This window comes from Anguilla rostrata, chromosome 9, assembly GCF_018555375.3.
Source record: "Anguilla rostrata isolate EN2019 chromosome 9, ASM1855537v3, whole genome shotgun sequence".
In the NCBI taxonomy this organism is placed as follows: domain Eukaryota; kingdom Metazoa; phylum Chordata; class Actinopteri; order Anguilliformes; family Anguillidae; genus Anguilla; species Anguilla rostrata.
Genome location: NC_057941.1, coordinates 11,053,762 through 11,077,191, shown reverse-complemented (window position 1 = coordinate 11,077,191; position 23,430 = coordinate 11,053,762). Strand labels below are relative to the sequence as shown.

The following is a 23,430-nucleotide window of genomic DNA, read 5'->3' as shown; positions in this document are numbered from 1 at the left end:
TTGATTTACTTTAAAAAAATAGTTAGATTTAGAAAAGTAGATTGCAAGGCAGAAAAGTGTGGCACCCCTAATTTATGATATGCACACAATTATAATTATTGCATGAAGAGTATCAGTGATGGACATAACACTAAAACCACAATGCCTTTATCTGAGTGTGTATACAGTGACATTAAAAGCCACAGTGGTCGGAAGATGGTATAGTGTGATATGTGCTGAAGATATTCAGTCTATTTCTATTTTTAGTTTATGGCTAGAAGTTCTTCCCTCTGTAGCATAAAACCTAGAAAAAGCATTGCCATCTATAGGATACATTATTTATTCTCTTATAAGTGAATGGTGCTGTATGATATTTTTGATTTCTCTACTAGTAACATTATTTATGACTACTTGTTAAGAGCTTTCTATTCACACAGCCCAGGTATGCTTCTCATCTTCTGAGATACTCAGTGTTGCTTTTTATGGAAAGAAATGATTTGCCGGAAAAAAAAGATGCATCTGGAAGATGGATGTTTTGCAATTTATTTTTAACTTCAGGCGAAACATTAAATATGAAGAGTTATCATTCCACAGGAATAGCTGTTGCATGCCAGATTATTAGGTGGCAGCTGAAAGTGCTGTAACTCTGGGACAGCTGGGTAGGCTCATCCCGCTACGTCGCTGGTGTTTAGCATGCATGCACCCGTGCTCTTTTTAGTGGAACGCGGGCCAACTCCGACCGTGCCCGGTCGGTCTGTGTGCTCACGTGTATCTGGCTGGGCGGCAGTTTAGTATAATGGGTAAGGAGTCGGTCTTGTAACCTAAAGGTCGCAGGTTCGATTCCCCAGTAGGACACTGCTGTTGTACCCTTAAGCAAGGCACTTAACCTGCATTGCTTCAGTATACATCCAGCGGTATACTGTACTTGGATGCATGTTAAATTTTTTTTTTTTTTTTTTAAACGTAGTGTAAGTCACTCTGGATAAGAGCGTCTGCTAAATGCCTGTAATGTAATGGCTGTACCATCAGCCAAGAGGAGGAGATTGAGTCTGCAGGATTGCCCCCTCACACAGGTGCACCGACCTACTAGGTTAACATCACTGATGCAATAACTGTCCAGCTCACCTGGTGAGCTTCATTGTGAAAAGCAGGGCTGGCAGGCAGAGTGTTTGCAGGTGTATTAAGTGCACACTTTGAATTGACTGCATATCACAGTGTGCCTGCAAAAGAAAATTTGGTTCTGTGAAAACAGCATGGCTGGCAGGAGCGTGGAATTAATTGTGTTTTCTTGACAAAATCAGTTTGTGTTTCAAAATGAACTGTGAAGAAAGCATTTTGTTGACTACACCAGGCCCTTTCATTCATAATGTACATCCAGCCAAACAAGTCATATTTACAAACCCTACACCTTTTATAATTCCATAGTAAATACTCACAATATGCAGACTGTAGTATTACTGGTATAATAACTGAATATATTTGTACATATTTGTGTAATAATAAATGTATAATAGTCGATAACCTGAGTAGCAATGTCAGGGTTTTTAAAAGCTAACCACTAAATAGAAACAGAAGCCGGGCTGGCCATTCTTTCTGAAAAAAAAGAATCCTGGAGAAAATGTCTTGAAAAAAAGACAAGACTTCAAAACTGCCATTTAACAGACACTTTTATTCAGAGTTACTTACAGTACCAACTGTGTAAGCTCTTGGCCAGGGATCTCTAAAGAAAATGTATATCTTATTGGGACTCACCTGGATAAATATATAATAAATAAATACGGAAATTAATAAAACACCAGTGCAAAGATCAGGGACTGAAGTGCAGTGATTCTTAATGGGAAAGGGGAGTGTGTAGCTCCAAGAGACAGCTAGTGCAGAACTTGAACTTCAAGTGCTGGACAGATTCTTATTTTCTACATGAGTGCATTAATCATGATTTTCTGATGACTGGTGACTAAGAGCTATGGCAGGATGTCTCTCTTTTAGAGCTAATGCTGCACTGTGCTTGTTCCTCATCTGGGGACGACCTGCCATTTCGAGGGATTCTATCATCAAGTCCCTGCCAATAATATTTTTCTAAATATTCTGAAATTGAGTCATCAGGAATGTCCTTAATCTAACGACACGTCATACTTAGCAACACATGCACCTGCTCAAAAAATAAAAAATCATACTGCAAGTCAGTTCTGATTAGTATACAAGTGCATGTCTTCTACTGCTATATTCTGAATGTTAATGCACACTGACAGAAAGAAGGAAATAAATGAATAAAAAGGTCACCTTTAGAGTCAAGCTGAAGCTTTGGCACCTGCCTCATATCAATTCAACTCTAACATTTTCTGGCTTTCATCTAGACAATATGACATTTGAGACTACAAACACTGGATATGCATCGACCTGCTGAAGTTGATGCCTCTATGAATAATTTCCTCCCCAAATAGGTATCGAATCTCATCATTGCATTTGTAGTCTGTCCAGTTACATTTTGCTCTATGCAGTGCAACTGAAAGTAACTTGGTGGTTGAATAGTTTTCTGTCTCATTATATGTGGGGATTTGTCATAGTATCTTTGTCATTGCAGCGAGTCTTGCAGAAGTGTAATTAGTGTAATTAATGGCAGTAGTTGTTCGTAAGTATATGAGAATCTATTGTATATATCAAGGAAACAGGAAGGGTTCAGTCAGTGATTCTGTTTCATCGGTGCTCAAAATTAACTTTTTTACGTACTGGCACTGGTGCTCCCAAACTCCAAAAGTTAAGAGCACCAGCAAAAATTTAACTACACCCACCAAAAATCCAAGGACCACAAGCTATTTTAGATTGAACAATGGACAGTAGCGTATAGCTGTTTACAATCAAAGTTGCGAATGAATAGTAGCACATGGGAATGGGATCCTTGTCCAGGTACACTTGGATTGAAGTTATATAGCTTGGATAATGAGCAGTAGGCTTCTGAATATCTCCGTATTATTTCTCAAAGAGCAAAAAATATTAATGGTGACTTATACAGCACTAGGCATATGTCCAAATATGCCGATAGGCAGGTTATTGAACTCCAGAATGAGCCATCATTAGCACAGCTGTATTTTTTACCAAAGTGAGACCCAAATACACCATCCTCAATATGCTGTACCTAGAGAGGAAGAGTGGGAGAGGGGGATGGAGATTATACTTCTCTGTTCCTTTATCATTTCTGATTTAGTTGTACAATGTGGCAGACAGTTCCCTTTAGATACAGTATCTATGGCAGGTGCTATATTGAGAGGCAGTGAGGTATCATGGTGGCAAGTGCACACAGATTCTTGTATCCATGTGGCATTATATAATTACCAATCAAGCTAATTATGTCTCAACATCAAAGTCAGCGCTGAATGAAAGAAACAGATCTCCTTAATGCGCTGGAAAGACACAGGCAGTCTCATCAGATGGATTTGGAGGATGTCCATTTTGAGATGTTTTTGGTTTCAGTTTTAAATCTCACAAAACTGCAAAATGTCCGGCCTACCCTCAGTCATGATTTTCATCACACTATAAGAACTAAGATGTGCACCAACACAGTGTCTGCCCATTTAACCATTTAACATTTCCAAGACATTTTTCTGTCTGAACATTTTGCTGTGTGCATAAATTAAAGCTGAACTGAATGTTATATACACTGTAAACTTTCAAGCCCCGTGCCACATTAATGAAAATCATCACCTGCAGCCATCAAATAAATATGAGTACTGTCATCACTGACATTAAGGCAGTGCTTTAGTCACCCTACAAGTAGGCTATAAAAAGTAGACAGAATGTGGCATTTTTGGAAACTGTTTTTTTTTCCCTTGGCAGTTGATCCCCCATTAATTGTTCAACATAATATATTATTCACAAATTCATATAGTGCGTGACATTAAGCTTATTCAAATGGTGTGGACACAGAGAATACACTTTGATTCAAACTGCCACCATGAACATAATTCTGTGAAATTGTAAAACATAAATGGAGAAGCAAAAGGAATAGTGGGATAAACAGCATTCTTGGACAATAGCAGAGTATTGCATCCAGGAAGCGTTCCGCATGCTATGTTTAGCTATTTCAAACAGGCTTCATGACCTCTGACCTCTCACACAGGAAGTGGGAAGCCAGAGTGGCCAAGGAGAAGACAAAACTGGAACAAAAGAAAAATTCGGGGACGATGCTATGCAGAGAGGAAATGGGTGGAGAAGCCCTCACCTCCCATTACCAAAGCTTGGGCTGCAAATAGGGACTCATTTACAGTGAGGGAGTAACAGCCTTGTAATCTTTTCTTAGCCAAAGCCTCCTGGGACAATTAGAACCTGGCTGAACTCCAGGGCTGTTGGAATGCGCAGAGACGTACGGCTTTCTGTTCACTGCCCAGTGCTACCACAGAAAAAGGTGGCAGTCAGAAAGAAGGAACTGTGTGAAAGCTGGATCTCTAACAGAAATAGTCACCCTGTCTCATTGTTTCTTTGAAACAGTCACTGTCTTATGGTTCTCCTTCACCTGGAGAAGTAGGCCCCAGCTGTCTGGACTGAGATGTTTTAGAACAGCCGTCACCTGGTGAACTTGCAGAGGTTTGCCATTTTTAAAACACTCCAATAGCTTTGCTGCTTTTAGCATTCTTCAATAGGCTTCCTATCAGTCCCTTGTCCTTTTGGAAATTGTGAATTCATATATTCATTTTCATAAATTGGAAACATGCTTTCTACCTGTCACACATCCATCAGCAGATTTTGCACAGGATTATCATGATGCTTGCACAAAAAACTGATAATTTATCTAGGAACGTTTAATATACTGTACTTTATAGAGCAGTTCAGAACAAAAGTTGTCTCTGTCCTCTGCTTTGGATTTTTCCATTTTATTGGACAGTATCTGATCAAACGCACTTAATAGATGAGCTATGTCAACATGGTGTCTGATGGGAAATCTGTTGGCTGTTTCTAAGGCCTGTTCCATACTGTTAATTTTCATAATGTATTACACAGTGGAAACAAACTTTTTGTCAACTTGTCTCATCTACCATGAACTGGAAACCTAGCAACTGGACTATTGTCATTTTATTCAGTATGAAATAGAGCCATATGTGGGTGTTGAAATAAACAGTGTGGGAAAAGTCAAGAGATTTGTGTCAATTTGGGATTAAGTTACGTAAATGAAAATGGGTTTGGGGCTGTGCAATAGCAGTGGGAGATGATTAAAAGAATTTGAAACTTTAATATCCATGTTTTGGTTTAGTAGGGTGATTATTATAATTATAATTATGATTATTTTACAAATGTCTTATGGAGGTAGTGCTCACAGCTGAATAGGATTGGAACTGGGACTTTTTGTGTCATGTGCCATGCTCATTTTTAGTATTTCACAGGAACAAAAATTGATCCAACAGCCCCTTGGTGTGTGTGCGTGTGAAGGCTAACCCATTAGGCATTGACCAACTGGAGAAAGCCTGTGAGTGAACAATTATTACATTGTGATGAATGTCTTAGATGTACTTTCAGATGTATTCAGCATCATTTCTGGTCTTCCTAGGTGTAAATGAAAACAAATGCTCTTTTTGTAACACTGCCATCTATTGGCAAACTGTATATAGGTCCAGCCCAATTTTCTGTTGGACGTTCAGTCATTCCTGTGTGCTAATTTTGCTTCTCAGGGGTGAGCACTTCTTTGTGAAAATGGTAGTGTGGCATAATGGTTAGGGAACTGGAACTTAACCTGAATTTCTGAAGTATTTCATCCAGCTGTATAGATGGTGTGTTGTAAAGAATGCAAGTTGTTCCATATTGAAGTGTCTCATATAATGTGAAGGTTGAAGACTGAAATAGAAAATTCTTAAGCAATTATTATATATTAACATAAAAAGGCAGTTTAGAAAAAAATAATAACAAGGAAGAAAAAGACTAAGTATCTGTCCTCCCCTTTGACGTGCAGTTTTATATTAATGGAAATGCACTTTTCATCCTACCATTCTATCCAAGTCCGACAATGTTGTGATAACCATCTATGTGCGGACAGCACTAACTACTCAGTCTTACGTAACAATAACTTGCCACTTCATTGAAGATTGGGTTAGTATGTGTTAATCTGTGCAGGGAGCAAAGAAGCACACAATCATTATGGAAAAACATATAGCAACGCTTGTTTTTCCTTTTAAACCTTCGAATCTTGTCATCTTCACTGATTCAAGTAGTGTCGTTTTTTATTGGCGATATCCGACATCAAACGGTTACAAAAGCGATCTGTCTGTAATTGCCCGTTTCAGACAGCTAGTTATCAGAAGTGTGTTTCGTTCACATTCTTATGCAGGACTATGTTACTGATCAGATAAATTTACTTTTGGTGGAGCTAAGCATGGTTGGACATACCCAATGGAGTTAGTTGTAGAAAAGCGTGTACCGGACTATCCAATATCAAGAAATACATTTTAAAAATTTAATCCAAGGTGCACTGGGTATTATGCGAAGCAGTGTCATTTATAAGAAAGATATAATTGAGGATCTGAGTATCTTGGAGACTGACCCTTGTGTGAGATGAATGAAATGGAACCACTCCACTGTTCCATTTTTAGCCCAACACTCATTTTCTTTCCCAGGTTTTTCAAGATGTTGAAACAGCTTCAGCTTGGTACCTCAGGTACATGCAAATAAACTATGTACTTGTTTTATTTCAGTGGTTCATAAGAGCATGATTCATTCATTTATATTTAAAAAACAATTAGTTACCAATCTTCTTCTGAAATTAGCATCTCATCTTAAATAAGGTGTGTGGGTTTCCTTGTACAAAACCAGAATAGAATATTTTTCAACAGTACATAGCTCTGATTTGATAATTCTCTAATGTAAGCTACCTATATTGTTTCCATGGTACCATGGTAAGACTGGAAAAAAACAGATTGAATTTGGTTTCTTTCATTCCACATTATCATCAAATTTTTATTTTTTTCACAGAAACATTCATTCGCAATGAAAGCACCTAATTCACATTTATTGACCACCATTGTGGAAAATACAAGCATAGGTATAATAGAGATTTTACTTAGATTTATTTCCCCCAGCTAAATAAATGTGCTACAAAATCAGTAGCTTTGGATTCTTAACAAATTCAGCTAACCAAACTGTTGTTGCATTTGCTGGATATAATGGCAGTAGTTTGATTTATTAATTAATAGAGCAGGGAAATGGCTTGCGGTTCTTATTTTGCTCCGAAGACAGAGAATCAATAATTGTGCATTCTGTTTGAAGCCATATAAAGTCATCAGTCAAGCTCGCATGAAACCTATGCTAATAGGGAGTTCCTGTCTGAGGGCCGAGGCTTGATGTACATTTGGTGCTTGTGATGGTTTAAGCCTTATTTGCGCATGACCATTCTTGATGACTCAGTTGTCAGCAGAGCTTTTTAAAATAATTATCGTGTACAGGATGATATGCAAATGAGAGCTTTCTGCTCGTATAAATTTTAGTTGCATTTTTTCTCATGTGGTTGCAGTACAAAAGACTAATACTTTGAGTTTCTTAAGACACAATAAAATGACAGGGAAATACGGGAATGAGCATATGAAAATAGCACTATTAAACTAGATTGTGCTTTAAGGCAAACATGGTATTAAAATTAATCTGCATGTATAAATATCATTCTTAGCATCCCGTCAGCAATGTGAATCATCTCGCAATCACGCAAATAGAAACTTCATTCAACGGCATTCGTTTTCATAAATTAGCCCTGCCATACTGAAAATGAAAAAGAGAATTCTTAAAATATAAATAGTTTTTTTTTTGCCAAAAAGTAAATTAATAATCAGTGTGGATTTTTTTTTAATGTACCAAAAGTATGTCTGTTCAAAATTTAAAAGCATATCCAGATTGCACAAACAAATCACATGGCTTCTGTTTGCAGCCAAAGTCATTTTTTTAATAAATATTTATGGATCAATTTGAAATTTTTGCTTTTAATTTTACATGTAGAATTTCAGATGTCAATATGCCAGTGTCTTACAATATGCAGAGGGAAGGACAATTGAGCACAGTTCCCTAATATAATAATTATAATAGTTCATGGAAACCTATAGTTTTTTATTTAACATATGGTGGTGAATAGCACTCTTCTTTAAGTTATTGAGAAGATCTTTGGGTCACTATTGCTCATTATTGCATTGTATTTCCAAAAAGTGTACTAAAAATGTAGGCTACTCTTTTTTTAAGGGGGGGGGGGGGTAGGCTTAAGGTTTCCTAGTGGGATACTGTGAAACTTCTCAAGGAACCCCTTTATTTAATCTTGAGAAACAGGCTAATAGGTTTTTTTTTTGGATGGTCGTTCTCTGTAATGATTTATTAGTAGAATTTGTATTCACGTTCAAACGTGAGTCTTGTATGTTCTCTAGTCAGAGTTTGGGAGCTATGTGAGATTTTTCACAGGAGGGCAGATGGTGTCTCAGCAAATGGAGCACCACTCTGTACTAGCCTAAAGGCAAGAGCCTTGTGTCACCGTAAGACCATTCTGCAGACACTGAAGGCCTCATTATGGAAATTCCTCATTCTAATTCTGGACTAACACTAAACAAATTTTGCCTGGATTTTCACTTGTTACATGTGGGTGGTTCAGGGACTACTAATAATCTCATACATAAATGTTTGTTAGGAACTTGTAACAAAAACGAAAGCACAAGTACGTCCTTCTCAGGACAGTTTGAACACGCACAGGATAGCTAGCTTAATTTTCATTGTGCTATTATTTGGGCTTTATTTACCTCCAGGTCTCTCTGAACAGATAATATTTGGTGTCCGTTTCTCCCCAACCATTGTCTCTTCCATGTTTTTTTGCATTTTGTCCTCTGTTTTTGACAAAATGAGTGCAAGAAAAAAAACAGTCCCCTCTGGCGTGTATTTGCGAGACAACCGAGTTTCAGGATCCCTGTCGTGAAAGATTTTGTATTTTGCGAAGTCGCAAACGCGTTCGATTGTGTAGCGTGAGCTATTGTTGTATTTTTGAAAGAGATGTGATTCCAACATTCTGAAATACAATGTTATCAAGCTCCCGACATTGCTAGCCAGAGCAAAATATCTAGTCGTTTTGTTGGTGCATTAGCTTCGTCTTCTTGGTTATAGGTAGAGTTGAGAACGGAGGAGGAGGTGTATTTGATTGTAAACCCAGGAGTAAAGCAAGATAAGAAATCCTGCATAGTATGCCTTTAAAGTAGACTTTCAAATAGTATATTAGTAGTATGGTATCCAGGGATGAAAATAAAGTATACTTTTCATAAGTACATTAAAATACCACTATAATTATAATTGGAAGTATACTTTTAAGAACTACATTTTAAATGTATTTTTAAGTACGAAAGGTATAAGTACACTTAACAGTTTTGCATACTTAAATTATACATTTAATACACACCAGCATACTGTTTCTTCGCTTGGAAAATAACATTTAGATTAAACTACTTCAGGCATTGTAGTGACAGGGACTTGATTTATTGCTAGCAGGCAAACGGAGGGATCACCAATGTAGACCGGCAGTAATATTGGGTGTTTATTGCATAATTGCAGATTACATAATACACAAATATGTTTTAACCCAGTCAAATGACAGAAGAGCAAGGATGATTCAGCATGTGTGTTAATGTACTTGACCTCCATCAATATGACATTTCTAAAGATACATTTACGCAATACATGCATGAATACATTTATGTGTTCTCAGGTCGTCACGTTTGGACACACACATACACGCAAAGCTCCCCACTCATTACGCATGTGGGACCCGAGGCAGTACTATAGAGAGCAGCGGCAGTGTCAGGAAAACTCAGAGCGCAGGACCTCGCAACTCAGGCGGAGCAGAAGTGACAGGTTCACAGACTGAAGAACAAGAGAGAAAAACAAAACTAGAGGGAAAATGAAACGGCAGGGTTCAGTTGTACACGGCGAAATGTACTGATTTGTTCCGCTTTGAGTGGAAAATGTGCATGGCTCACGGAACGTGACTGGAATTCCAGATGAATTCGGGAAGATGATAGTAGCAGATAATTGCATTTGATGATCAAGTTTTGCTTGTTGAGGGTTAGTATTAAAACAGTTATTGACAACCACATACTTTAATACCAGTAAGGGAGAATGAAGAAATGGCGCCGTTTGTCCATTATTATTATAAACTACAAATAATATTTTACAGCAATGTTTAAGACAAAGTTATTGAATGTCTTAGGAAGCTAATATATGTAGTGTTGATGTATAAGCTCAAAACACGCGTGCAGCGCTTTGTAACGACCATGTCTGATTTATGAGTGAAGGGTTTTGAGTTGGTTTGGGATTTCGACTAAATGGCTAAATATACACCGTACCGTAAAGGCTCCCCCTCTTTTATTTGATTGATTGCTATGTCCCCTCGCTGCCTTGCTGCTGGTTGCTGATTAGCATGCAAGAAGGGCCGCCTTGGATACCGTTCACTGCTTCATACTGCGAGTTGCAGCAGCACCAGTCTTTCAGTCTCTTACGCCAGCGTCAGAAAAGTGCTACATAGCTACAGTAGCGTATCTACCGCGCGAGGGAAGCCGTCAGACGTCGTGTTTTGACCAGAAGAGACATTAACGGTACTGACTCTGATGATGATGAGGATGATGATGGTGAGGATGATGATGCTTCTGTTGGCGAGATTTACAAATGAGCTACGATAAGAAAGAGTAAGAAGACAAGCTTATAAGAACAGAGGCTATTGGTGTTATTGTCTTTTTTCCCTTTTATTATTAGAATGGATGCATGGAGTTTCACAGAACCTAGGTTGACTACAGAAAACAACCTCCCTCCTCAACATCTTGAATATTACAGCTTCCTGCATTGCACCATGACCTTGGACGTACAAACGGTGGTTGTGTTTACAGTGATCGTGGTGCTGGTCCTTGTGAACGTCCTTTTAATGTTCATCTTGGGTACTCGTTAATGGAGATACTCTTGAGCGTCTGTTTGCCCGTCCGCGCTGAGGTAGCCTACATACAGCAAATATACTGTGGAATGAAGGCAGCGAGTGCGCGTACACACAGAGCGAGGGACACTCGGCGCTCCAACATGGCTACACAGTGATATGAATGACGCTGGTATATTATATCTATCCCTAAATATTTTGTCCATGTCTTGTCTTTTGAATGAATGTAAGCGTAGCTGATGATGTTGGTGGTGGCAGTTGTTGTTCTTGGTTAGATATTTTAGGATCAGTTTGTGATTTAGGATCCACCTTTTATTTTTATCTAGTCCTTTTCTTTCATTATCGTTCTCCCCCTTCCGTGTTGTAAATTAATTTTATGTAGATTTGCAATGGACGATTCTGAGTGTGCGAATTGCAAGTTGTCTAGACACAGCACAGTTTATTTAATGGCGTAATGGCTTGATTGGATATTATCCTTGCCAATTGATTCGGATCCTGGCCATATAATAGCCTCATTATATTTCGGAGGGTTCGGGTTATTGATTTCACTGACATTTATCGAATTCACACTCACGGTGTGGCATCTGCATTCTAATTGATAAGCTTGTATTTTTTATGATGACAGCAAACATAACGCATGCTACCATCTTTCCATATTGTGAAACATCATCGAATACATAACTATAATAACGGTTTTTATTTCGTTGTTTTCACGAAACACCTTTTTATATCGAATATGTTTATCATAGTCTATATGCAAGTATCTGGACATTTCAGGTTAGACCGCTATCGTCGTAGTATATGTGTTTCCGTGTAGTCTGGGCACGATCCATGCACTAGTGGGTACTCATTAGCAGGTTCATGTATCTTATTTACATTTGTAGAGGATTGCTTTCTTCCTTTAGAATGTTTTTACATAAATGTTTTTGCATTTTACTGTAGCATAATGAGACATTCCTTAAATGTTGGTCCTTAAAGATAATTGGAAGATTGAGCATCCTGTCGTTTCTCTAATTACTGTAAAAAGCTTGACCAAAATGTGATCATATAGTTTACTTTGGCTGTCTACGACTGAAGCTGTCTTTTTTAAAATAGGAAACAGCCAGCACTACTTGAAACAGCCTGCTTTTAAAGATAGTTATCGGAACCCCATTTGTCTTTTTCACTTTATTTATCTGGCCATATTTTGTACTTTTCTGTCAGACCTGGCACACAGTAAAATGTCCAGTGTTAATTCAACTCTAACAGATAACATTTGGTTCCACTCTGGACCATAATGTTATCTGTTAGAGTTTAATTAACACTGGACATTTTACTGTGCAGTTACTCGTGTTTGTAATTCACAATACATTTCCCGTTTCTTGCCTTCTGTGTGAGACTTTAGCCTAGCGTTCGTTTGTTACTCCACCTCCCTTTTAAAGCGTTGTCTTCATACAATTGTTTTAAGGATTGCATTTGCATACGAGAGGCATCGCAGCAAGATTATTTCTGTATATCCTGTACCAGTTGCAAGGTAGGGTCAATGGAATTTCTTTCCAGTGACGTTTTTTTGCGATGCAGTAAACCGAATGAAGTGATTAATCGCAGTTCTTAAAATTTCCCGTCAAATTGAACAAATTGAAATCTCATGGCTGTTCCTAGGGATTGCGCACGGGAAGTGCACGTTGTCATAGTAAAACAGAGGTGTGCATAATTAATGTGGATGATGATTTCACATGGGGAAGCATGTGATACTAAAAATAGCCTTTTTTATATTGGAGCATGCATATGGATTCAGTTTTAGTAACAAATAAGCTATTTCAGAAGCAATGTGGAAGTGCAGAACACCCGTGTGTATTTTGGGAAGGCATATCAATCCATTTATGATGGTCCCACGCCATTTTCTGTAATTTAAAGAAGCCAATTTTGTTACTTACACAGTAAAATGTTCAGCGTTAAATGACCTCGTATAGTGTACATGTGGTCCCTATTGGACTTGTGTGCATTATTTTAGAGTTGAATTAAGACTTTTGATGTATAGATGTTAGAACCGATTGCCAATATAGGCCATGTATCGTATCTATTTATACATATAATTTTACTGTAGTTGCATGCCATATATCTAGGTTTGGTTACTCCTAGATATTACTCCTTGTCTATTATTTATTTATGTTCTGCATGTTCTAAGTGTGTTTGCACTACTCATAAATTGTTGAATGCGTGTGTTTTGTGCTTTTAAGGCAAACAGCAAACGGTTGCTTGAAATAATACATTATTAATCAGAAACCAATCATACTGTTTTGGTACTATGGAATGTGACAGTTTATAATGCATTATGAACACAGTGCATTTATGCTTTGCCTCTTATTGTGTAAACAAGCCGATGAAGCAGGAATGAATGTTTAATGCAAGATTTTAGGTGATGCGTTCCTGTGCTTTTGGGCATGTGCATGTGAGCGCCGGTTCTCAGTTAGAAAAGACTCCAGTGAGGATGCAGTTCAATAGCCTCTGATTATGTAACATGTTCATTAATCTATCTCGCTCAGCGGTGCGACTGCAAGGCAGTCCGTGTGCGGGGAAATATGAATGATTTCGGAACAGTAAGATTAAGAAAGGAGACAAAAGGTCTTCTGTGCTAAATATCTTTCCCTTAACATGGCTGGAAGGCAAGCACATATGATCAAGGACAGAACAGACTGCCCTACATTTTCCATAGGATATGACTATGAAGGAAGCATTTGACTTTCACAGCATACATTATGTTTTGACGTCGGGTAACGTCACGGTGGATGACTTACTGAGTACTGGAGTTTGCTGATGAAGATTTCTGCACTTCCTTGACACCTGGTTTGGATTTACCTTGCTTGTCTTCTCTGTAGTGAGATGGCGGAGTGAACTTCACAGTGTGAATTCACGGTGTTGGGGGTCTAACATATTCCATTTTGCCACAAGTGAACTACAGTGTGTGCATTGTTGGAGTTTGTGAGGGATGTCTCTGAATTCATTCAGTCTTCAGCATTTTGAACTGTCTGTGCATGGCACAATGTCTTAATGATGTCCTTACCAGACAGGAGGTGTTGAGTGATTCCCCTATTAACACCTGAGCAGTGCAGCTGTAATGGAGTTTTGGCCATTAATGCCATCCTAAATGGTAGTTTAAGGAAAATGAAATGCATTATCAATTGTAGCAATTAGGTACTGTGTGTGTCAGCCCATGTGCTACAGATATTCACTTCAACTGCAAAGCCCTTTTTGATGTTCATTTTAAGGCAAATTTAAACAAATGGTATTTTTAGTTTGTTGCACAATTACATTTTTATTTTTTTTATTTTTTTAATGATTTAATGGAATATAAAGAGCATGATTTGTTATTTAAAGTTAAATACAGGCAACTTTGATGTTAAAAGAGGCCCTTGTTTCAAATCTTCAGGATGGTGATTGTCTCTGATCTTTTTGCTTCTTGACTCCTGTTTGCCCCAGCTTTGTGTCAACGTCACATGGGTGGATTCATTCTTCTGATATTTTAAAACCATTCGTATTGTCTTGTTTCCTTTGATTCAACATTAGACAAAGACAGTGGCCCAGCTCTGCTAGGTCTACTTTTCATTTTCTGTTAGAAGTGAAAAACCTCATTTTGAACAGAACCAAAAAAAAAAAAAATAGTGCTCATGTTAGTGCAGGGTAGGTACAGAAATCATAGGCTTCCGTTTTTTTCCAAAGATCAGTATAGTTTTTGATTGTGAAATGTTGGTATTGTAGCATCTTGTGATTAAATCATTTAAGCCAACAGCTATCAATGAATGTGGAGCAAAATAATGTCATTAGAATAGCTTTAAAAGTTTTGGGGTGGTTTGTTTCATATAGGCCTATATGTAACATATATAATATGGTCACTGGCTTTTTTGGCTGGACCGCAACAGCGGGGCCAGCCCTACAAACGCAAATGTCTGTGACTGACTGAGTGGCTGAGTGATGGAGTTACACCATTGGTCGGCCGAGTTCTGAAGTTACACCATTGGTCGGCCGGAGAGGTCCAGCCATATACTAGGTTTTGACCTGGTCTTGTTTCAGAGTACACTGAGGTTCCTCCATGGTTCGCTATGTTAAAATTACAGTGGTTCATTTCATTGATAGACAGAGTAGAGTTCTGAGCAGTAGAGCTCAAACATGCTCTGATGTTCTAAGATAATTTTACAATTATGCCACGGCTGTAAATGTCAAAGTGTTTCGTGTAATCTTAAGTTCCTGAAGCGGCCTTATCCAAAACATGAAATGAGAGCTTCTCGGGTCGTTTGATCCCCTTACTGATGCAGCTGGTACGCGTGGTTTAGAATATGCAGCCCGAACTCAGGGGGAAAGGAGCTGCTTCCGTCATCTGAGATTAAATGAAAATAGTGGAGTTCACATAAACAGAGGGTATTGTTCACATGAACCGTCTCTATATGGACACACTTAAAAAAGAGTATACTGGCAGTGCAGTGTAATGGTTTGAGAAGTGGGCCCAGAAGTTGCAGGTTTGATTACCAAGTAAGGCACCACTCTGAGCAAGGTACTTAACTGGAATTGGTTCCGTAAAATATCCAGCTCTGTAAATGGATTGTGTCCAAAAAGCTGTGAAAGTTTCTCTGGGTAAGAGCGTCTGCAAAATGCCTGAATGTAGTGTACAGTAATACAAACTGGAATGAGCAGAGATAGACATTATACTGTAATACAGAAACAGCTGTGCATCTCTTAATGTTAGGTCATCTTCAAAGCAGTCAAAACTTTAAACATTTTAAATGCAGTATCTTTCAAGACTGAATTGTACCAATAAATACACAGACCGTTTCTAATTGTTTTACTGGTTTTTGTGCAATTACTCCTATAGTTGGCTTGAAAAAACACTTAGGCGGCCCGCCTAAGACATTTCAATGCATGAAATACCCTGTATATTACATTATTGCTGGTGAACAGCACTGTTTTATTATTTTACAGCAGATTTTTAAAGTTTTGAACGTATAGTGGTACTTCTGATGTATGTCCCATAGTTTTGTGTTGTTTATACACACAGTTGTACTAGATTGACTATATTGGCCATATTTGACTTCAATTTTAAATTATGGAACACAAGAAAAGTTGAGCTACTCCCTTTTGGAATACTTGCATTTTGTTTCCATCATAATGGTGCATAGATATTGTAAATAATATGCTTATGTGAGGACTTTGAATGTATTACTAATTCAAACAAATCAATTTAACAATGATCGGCTTCAGAAATGTTCTAAACGCTTAAGTGAAATGCTAATTTTAAATGATTTGTTATAGCTTGCATAATTAACAAGTTGGATTACAGAAAAAGTTTACATGTACAGCCAATGTACTTTTAGCATCAACTGCCTTAGCCTTTTTCATGAAAATTTAAGTAAGCTATATTACAGAAATGTTCACCCGAGATCTAAGAGCCTGCTATTAGTACTAGTTGAGCTTATTGGTATTTATGTTTCCTTCTCAGGGCCTGTCTGGATTGGGTGGGTTTGAAGTCAGGTGACGTGTTGCGATGGTGTTTGTACTCGGGCGCTTTGTAGAAGATGCCAGCGAGCTTCAGAAGCAGCAGCAGAGATAAATAGTCGGAGATATCATGCAGGGAAAGTTCACTTCCTGAGGTTCTGTGTGTGTTCCATTTGCCCTCACAGTTTGGCCACGCTGAACTTATTACAGCACGAAGGCTGTGCCTTTGTTAAAAACGGCAAGGATATATTTATTTAATGGCAAAAGTTTTAGATGATTCGCTCCTCTCGGTACAGAACGTGTAGAGAAATGTGCTTCTCCTATCTTGTTCTTTAGGTACAGTAATTTCAAAAAGTTATTACGATAGTTATTGGGATATAGGTTAAGCCTGTTCCACGTTTTTAATGTCCTGCAACTAAACATGCTAGCCACTGCAAATAAAAATGCAAACATTTTATTCTAAATTTTGAAGAGCTCTGATGTGACAACCAAATCGGGCCCCAGGTCCAGTGCTGCCTGCCAGCCCTCCAGCACCAGATGTACATAAACTATGGGGGGCATGCTGGTGTTTGTCTGTTTATGTGTGAGCCAGACAATGGCCTAGCTTGACTGAAAGACATTTCATCTGAAACAGCGCAGGGTAACTCACAGGCATAGAGTGTTGCGGATCGAAGTGAAGCAGCAGTGAGCCGTTGTCCCGGTGATGTGCGAAGTAAAGCACTGCAGGACGGAACTAAATCCGTCCTAAATGTATCAAGCGGGGGCCACTTGTGAGAAATGGGCTTTTTCCAATGAACTTCCCAGTGATTCTGTTCCTGCAGACCATATATGGTGCTCCAACGCCAACTCCAGCAGTGCGGAGTGCAGGCTCAGGTTTATGGAACGCACTTCTGGCAGTAAAGGGAGGCTCTGTTATCTGGGAATATTTAGAGTATTACCAATTACACATGTTCTGTGAGTAGCCTGTTCATGGTGCAGGATAGTATGCTTGAGACTTGAGACAGCAGCTACTTGAAGCTTACAGAAGCAGTGTGCATTCTTTGTGGTGCGCTGTATTCTACACAACATAGTGGCAGCAGTGTAATATGATGGTTAGGGAACTGGACTTGTAAGGTAGTTTCAATTGTTGCTGTTGTACCCTTGAGCAAGGTACTTAACCTGAATTGATTTAGTGTGTATACAGCTATATAAATTGATGCAATGCAAAATGCAAATGCTGTGTATAAACTGGCGTAAAAAATGCACGAGAGAGCAGGCACTGTACATTCATCTTATCAAGTGTGTGTCTGAAATTAATGAAATTGAGTGGTGATATTTTTGTTTATATTAAATAGTGGTATTCAACAAAAAGTGTCAGTATAGAAAAAAGAAGTATAGAAAATGCCAAGTTCTGGCTTATAAATAGAAAATATATTTTGTCTGAGGGGGAAATAAATATGTCTTACCTTTGTTTTCATATCACAAGTAATGGTTCATGTAATGGTCAGGGTTCTGTGCAGGCCAGTCAAATTCTTCCACACCGATCTTGACAAAACCATTTCTATATGGACAAACGGTGTGCGGGTTGCCTTTTTTTGGCAAGTGGCGCTTTTTTCCACCGTTGGGGAGCACAAGAGTCTCACAAAGCTACTGTGTGCCACACTGTGTGTGAAGTGGGCCTTGCCCTGAAAACTCCTGAATGTCTTTATAACGTTCCCTGGTTGCCAAGAGGTACTGCACTCCAAGGAATGTTTTTACAGAATTGCAGGTAGCCTATTTAATAGGTTATTTTATCGCGCTTTCATGGACCTCTTGAGAGTGATTATATTAATCGGAAATATTTCCACAGCATAGGTAGCCAAATGGGTATCTATCATACATGCACTGTCAGCAAAACCAAATAGCCTACGGGCTAATGTTTAGCCTATGCATGCAGTAGGTCTGTAACTTTTTGCACCAATGTCATGGCCAAATGGACTGGCTCAGCCCAATTTTTCTGCTGTATTTTGATTTGTGTTCCAGTCCTTTCTGTATTGCTGGAATTGCTCCTAAATACATAACAAGGAATACTATTACAGCACAATTTTTTAAAATGAGGAGATGCAAAGCACACAGCGCTGATTGTGCACTAGGACTAAATTACAAATTTATGCGCTCAGAAATCAATTCCCAGGCGGCGTTTCTCGCTTTATTTATTTCTGCGCTGTTGCCTTTTTTGTAATTATAGGCTTGTAATCTTTAGAAAACTCCATAATGAGTTCCTGCTGTCCTGCTGTAAATAACACTGCACACTATTTTGCTATTTTACTCTGAATGTTTCAATTGATGTTCACTTGCTCGGACTGTTTAAATAGCCCACGAACGCGCACGTAACTACATTGCACCTGGCTTTCATCGGGCTTGAATTAGCTTTAGCTCTCGAGCCGCAATCGAGCTTTGTGAAACAGAACTGATCCAGGCTATGTTCTGGCTAATTCAAGTCAGGTTTATTTTAGTAAGCCTGGATGCTCTTAGCCAGCTTTGTAAAATATCCCCATGTTTTGTTACCCAGGGTGCATAGGATTCCTATTGTTTTTATTAGGATTCTTCTTCTTCATCATCATTTTCTTCTTCTCCTCGCTACATTTTCACCCCTTCCCCATGTTCAAAAACTCTTGATATTTGGCACGCATGTTTGGTATGGCTGCCAATTTATTATGTATGGCACCCATAAAACTGACACTGTAGTTGGTGCTGCATCCATAGTGTCCACGATATTGGATTTTCTGCCCTTTAAATTTTTCTTCCTGTAGTTGTGGTGCAATTTTACAATGGTTTCTTTTGTTAGACAGCAAAATATAATGTATAAATCTACTGCCTCTTGATCTTCCTGGTCTTCTCCTTTTGACATGTACTGTACACACACTTGTACATGAACTCTTCGCGTCTTGTGCCCTCCATTTTCGTGGCTGAATATTTGAACTTACAGTTCTTTACTTTCAGGTCGGAAAATGCAGTTATTACCCTTTTAGAGTAGTTTTAGAGTAGTGCTGGTCTGTGTTGTTGGGTGGGGTTGCTGGGTGGCTCATTTGGTTAAGGCACCAGACTGTGCTGCATGGACGAGACCCACACTCTCAGACTGAATCTGGACCACGCCCGTGCTGGTAGCGCCATAGGGAAGGGTGTAATTGGCGACTGTGTGGGAGGACTCAGACGGTTAGGCGACCCCCACTGGTTGGTCGGGCGCCCATTGACTTCATGCCAAAAGCCGCACACGAGATGTCTTCCTCCCAATCAACTCAACCTTGGCTGTGGGCCATAGAATGAAAAGAAGCAGGCTGGTGGTGACACCACATGTTTTGGAAGATAACATCTTCAGATCAGCAGTCGGGATCACGCATAGACACGGCTTCAACTAGTTAATTGGGCTTTCCATATTGGACATGTTCAGCTCCACTTTGGGCAGCAGTTTTATTGAAAATAAAAAAATTTGTACTGTTAGGGTTGTAAAAAATAATGCAAAATAATAAATAAAAAAAACACTATTTGTGAACCCCTATTTAGGAAGTAGCATAAGCCTTTGAGCTTGTTTTGGAGTTATTCTTGTCCTCTGCTGCTAAATATAGTGCTGTTTTTTTTCTCCTCCATTCCAAAACCGTGCAGACAATATGTCCCTTGTACAGGAAAAGAGAAGGATCAGACAAACAAGGTCCACCAAAATGATCTCAGTAGTTATAAAGGAAATTTATGGAAACCTTCCATGTAGCTGCATGATACAGGGTGCTAATTGATTTACCAGCAATGTAAGGCACAGTATATTGGCAAAGCATTCTTTAGTGTTCAGAGTATTACAGTGCTATTAAAAGGTCAGTATCCACTGTTTGTGATCTTTGCTATCAAATTCCAGGGGGGGATTTGGGCTCTCTGTCTGATGGATGATCCAGATTTGTAGGATTTTTGTTTTATCAAGACACAAATTGGAATAGTTTGAAACATTCATGGATTCCTGTTGTTTCCATGGACACAAACGTGGATGATTTATCTTTTGCCAAGATCAACAGCAAAAACAGACATGCAGCAAGTAGTTTGATCATCAAACAATGTTTTAAACACACAAAACAGCGAGATACTCATGAGCACCGTGCATCTTGAGCTCTGCTGTGTTCTGTAGAACTGTTAAATGAACATGGGGGTTTATGTATTATGTAAGATTATGTATTCAGCCTACATCACCTCATGTGTGTATTTAGCCTACATCATAACATTTTGGACATGATGTGACCATATGCAGTTTACACAATAACTTTGAGTTTTCTAGTGTTAAATCAAGGATTCTCATGCATGACAGACTTTTTGAAAATGGTTGCCTTGAGGGGGCTGCTGGGTAGCTCACTCTGTAAAAGTGAGCACCACCTGTCTTGGATCGAAGCATGAGTGAGCACCACGGTCTCGGATCTAATCGGACCCGTGCCAGTGGCGACTGTGGTTGGCAGCCCCACAGGGCCGGTGCATCACTGGCTTCGCGTCACTCAGGGATACGAGAGGGATACTGTCGGTAAGGATGTAGTGCTGTTCATTGCTTAAGCGACTTCTGCTGGCCATCTGGGCGCTCATGGCTTGCAGCGCTGCGCACATGTATGTATAATCCCCTGTCCCTGCTCTGTGTGTGCATGACTTGGAACTGTGGTGCGATAAGAAGCAGCTGGCAGGCGTGTTTCGGTGGAGAGTCGCAGATTGCCTACGCTCTCGAGCCAGCAGCAGCGGCTGCGTATATCCATGCTTGTTAATAGTTCACGAATTGGACGTGCCAAATTTGGGTGGGATTGGAGATTCCAAATTATTTCCAAAAAAAAAAACAAAAAACAAAAACGAGCTCAAAATGGCATAAAGTGTAGCAGTATTATGGATGCAGATGGCTGACAACAGTAAGCTAAATATTTATTCCAGATCAGGTATTCATTCAAACTAAACAGGACATTTCCCAAAGGAATAGCCACTGCTTAAAACAGAATTTTAGAACAATTATTCTCTGTTCCTGTGGTAGTAAGAATTGTTTGCTAAGAAGAAAAGTTATGTAGCAAATGTAACCTACCTCTTAGCAGAATGAACATGTTTAGAAAAACTTTTTGAGCACCGCTTTACTAGTTGCTGTTTATGACAGTCATTCCCCAAGCCAAAGACAAACTTGGTAAAGTGTCTGTAGTGTATAAAACTTAATAATAAAAACAATAAACTATTACATCAAAAGATAAGGTAGATTAGAAATGACATATAAATATAGCTGCCAGTAGGTAGGCTAGATCCAGTATTGCACATGATTAAAGTTAGGCTGTTGGTGCAATCTCCCACAATAGTGTGTAGAGTAAATGGGGCATACGTTAGCCCTACAGATATCGAGCTTCGCCTCGGCCACATCACCATCCCGTCATACATGTAAGGAATAAACCACGATGGGCTGTCCGGTTATTGGAAAACCCTCTGAAACGGGTTTTGAATGCCAGCTAGCTTTATGATAGTGTGACGTCCGGGGGCTGTTCCGGCAGGCTGCACCAGCAGCTCCCAGAATGCACGGCGCGTGGACTTTTGCAAATACTGTAAATTGTAAATACGTGTAAAAAGTGAATTTATCGTGTGTAAATGTGTGCTAGCTGAATTGTGTTTGTTGCTTTTACTTTAGTTTGAAAAAACTAGGCGTTGGAATAAATATAAATATGTGTTAGCCTGAGCGAACCAGCGGTGCTGTACTGGGGGGCTTCTCTGCTGTTCGCTATGGCGAAGTGTAAATCTGAGGATTGTCTTACTTCCTGTTTTGTTCCTCAATAAAGTTTCATTGAGTTTCGAACTACCTACAAGCAGCTTCGTGATGGAGCATTGTCTCGCTAAAATAGCTTCGGCCTCACTTGTTATCTAGCCTATATTCAAATTCTTGGTTTTAGGTCAGAATGGTCTCATGGCACGCTTGCTGTCCCGGCTAGCTAGCTAGCTGACTATTGAATTGTCTTCAAAACGGCGGTTACTATAAACGCAATCGTTCACAAAAATATGGATGAAAATGCGTCCCGTAGCCATTCTGCGCAACGCCTATTCTCTTGTCCAAATAAGGGACCATTCCGTTTTGCGGGATGCGTAAATAAAGCTAGCAACAGTAACTAGAATTGTGATTCAACGTTGCCATAAATTGTGAAATTTGACATTGAAAAGAGGAGGGGATGTAACTACAATTCAAAAGCGAAAGAATGATGTTGCTGTTTAAACTGCTTTAGAATGTTGGTTTTTGTAGCGCATTGATTTTAGAACTGTTAAAAGGCCGAGGTTTCTTCCAGTCCAGGTTTTTTTTCTTCCAGTCCAGGTTTTTTTTCTTCCAGTCCAGTTTTTTGTTTTCATCCAGTCCAGTTTTTTCCTTCCAGTCCAGGTTTTTTTTCTTCCAGTCCAGGTTTTTTTCATCCAGTCCAGGTTTTTTTTTCTTCCAGGTTTTTAAAAATTTTTTTTTTTTTTACCTCACAACAAGTTATTTCTCCGTAAAGGGACACCTCGGCCTTTTAACAGTTCTAAAATCAATGCGCTACAAAATCCAGCAATCTAAAGCAGTTTAAACAGCATCATTATACTTTCGCTTTTGAATTGTTGTTACATCCCCTCCCCTTTTCAGTGGAAGTAATGAAAGGTTTTCATTCTGAGAACACCAATGCAATCGGCCCCTTTAAGCGGCTTCCCAGAAGTTCCATCCATCTCTTCCCGGTGGCGGGCTCACGACATGCAGGACTAATGTCTATTGTCCATTTAGACCGGCCCCTTTGACCTTTTTGTCATTTCAGTTCGAGAGACATTCGTGCTTTCCGTTATTTTTCATAGGGAATAACGTTATGCATCAGTGCTTTGTCCTGTTGTCTGTGAAAAGGCATTCCTCTGATGTCACATTGAACAAATGAATACGGATTCTAATCTGAATGATTGCGTAGCAAAGGTGGTCACTGAAATTACCCATATTTAATCTGTATTCCAAGGAAGTGAGGAGTTGTTCATAATCTGTCCTTTTTGGAGTGTTTTCTACTTCACCTAATTTGCAGTCTGATCGTACTATGGTGGAGTGCTATCTGTAGCTTTTTGGTATT

The 23,430-nt window shown here is 39.1% G+C and overlaps 1 protein-coding gene across 7 annotated transcripts in view; it reads left to right on the top strand.

Moving 5' to 3' along the window:
- The window catches only part of arhgef9a (Cdc42 guanine nucleotide exchange factor (GEF) 9a), an 87,578-nt gene that overhangs the window by 28,657 nt on the left and 35,491 nt on the right, over window positions 1–23,430 (top strand). The window contains exon 1 of one of the 7 annotated variants that reach the window (XM_064350360.1): window positions 10,367–10,598. The exons of 3 other annotated variants lie outside the window; for them this stretch is intronic. In XM_064350360.1, the coding sequence (XP_064206430.1) occupies window positions 10,578–10,598 (21 nt within the window). In that variant the 5' untranslated portion in view covers window positions 10,367–10,577. Of the gene's footprint in view, window positions 1–10,366; window positions 10,656–10,966; window positions 11,067–23,430 lie in introns of those variants that run through there. 3 more of the 7 variants (XM_064350364.1, XM_064350363.1, XM_064350362.1) reach the window with 3 other exon arrangements.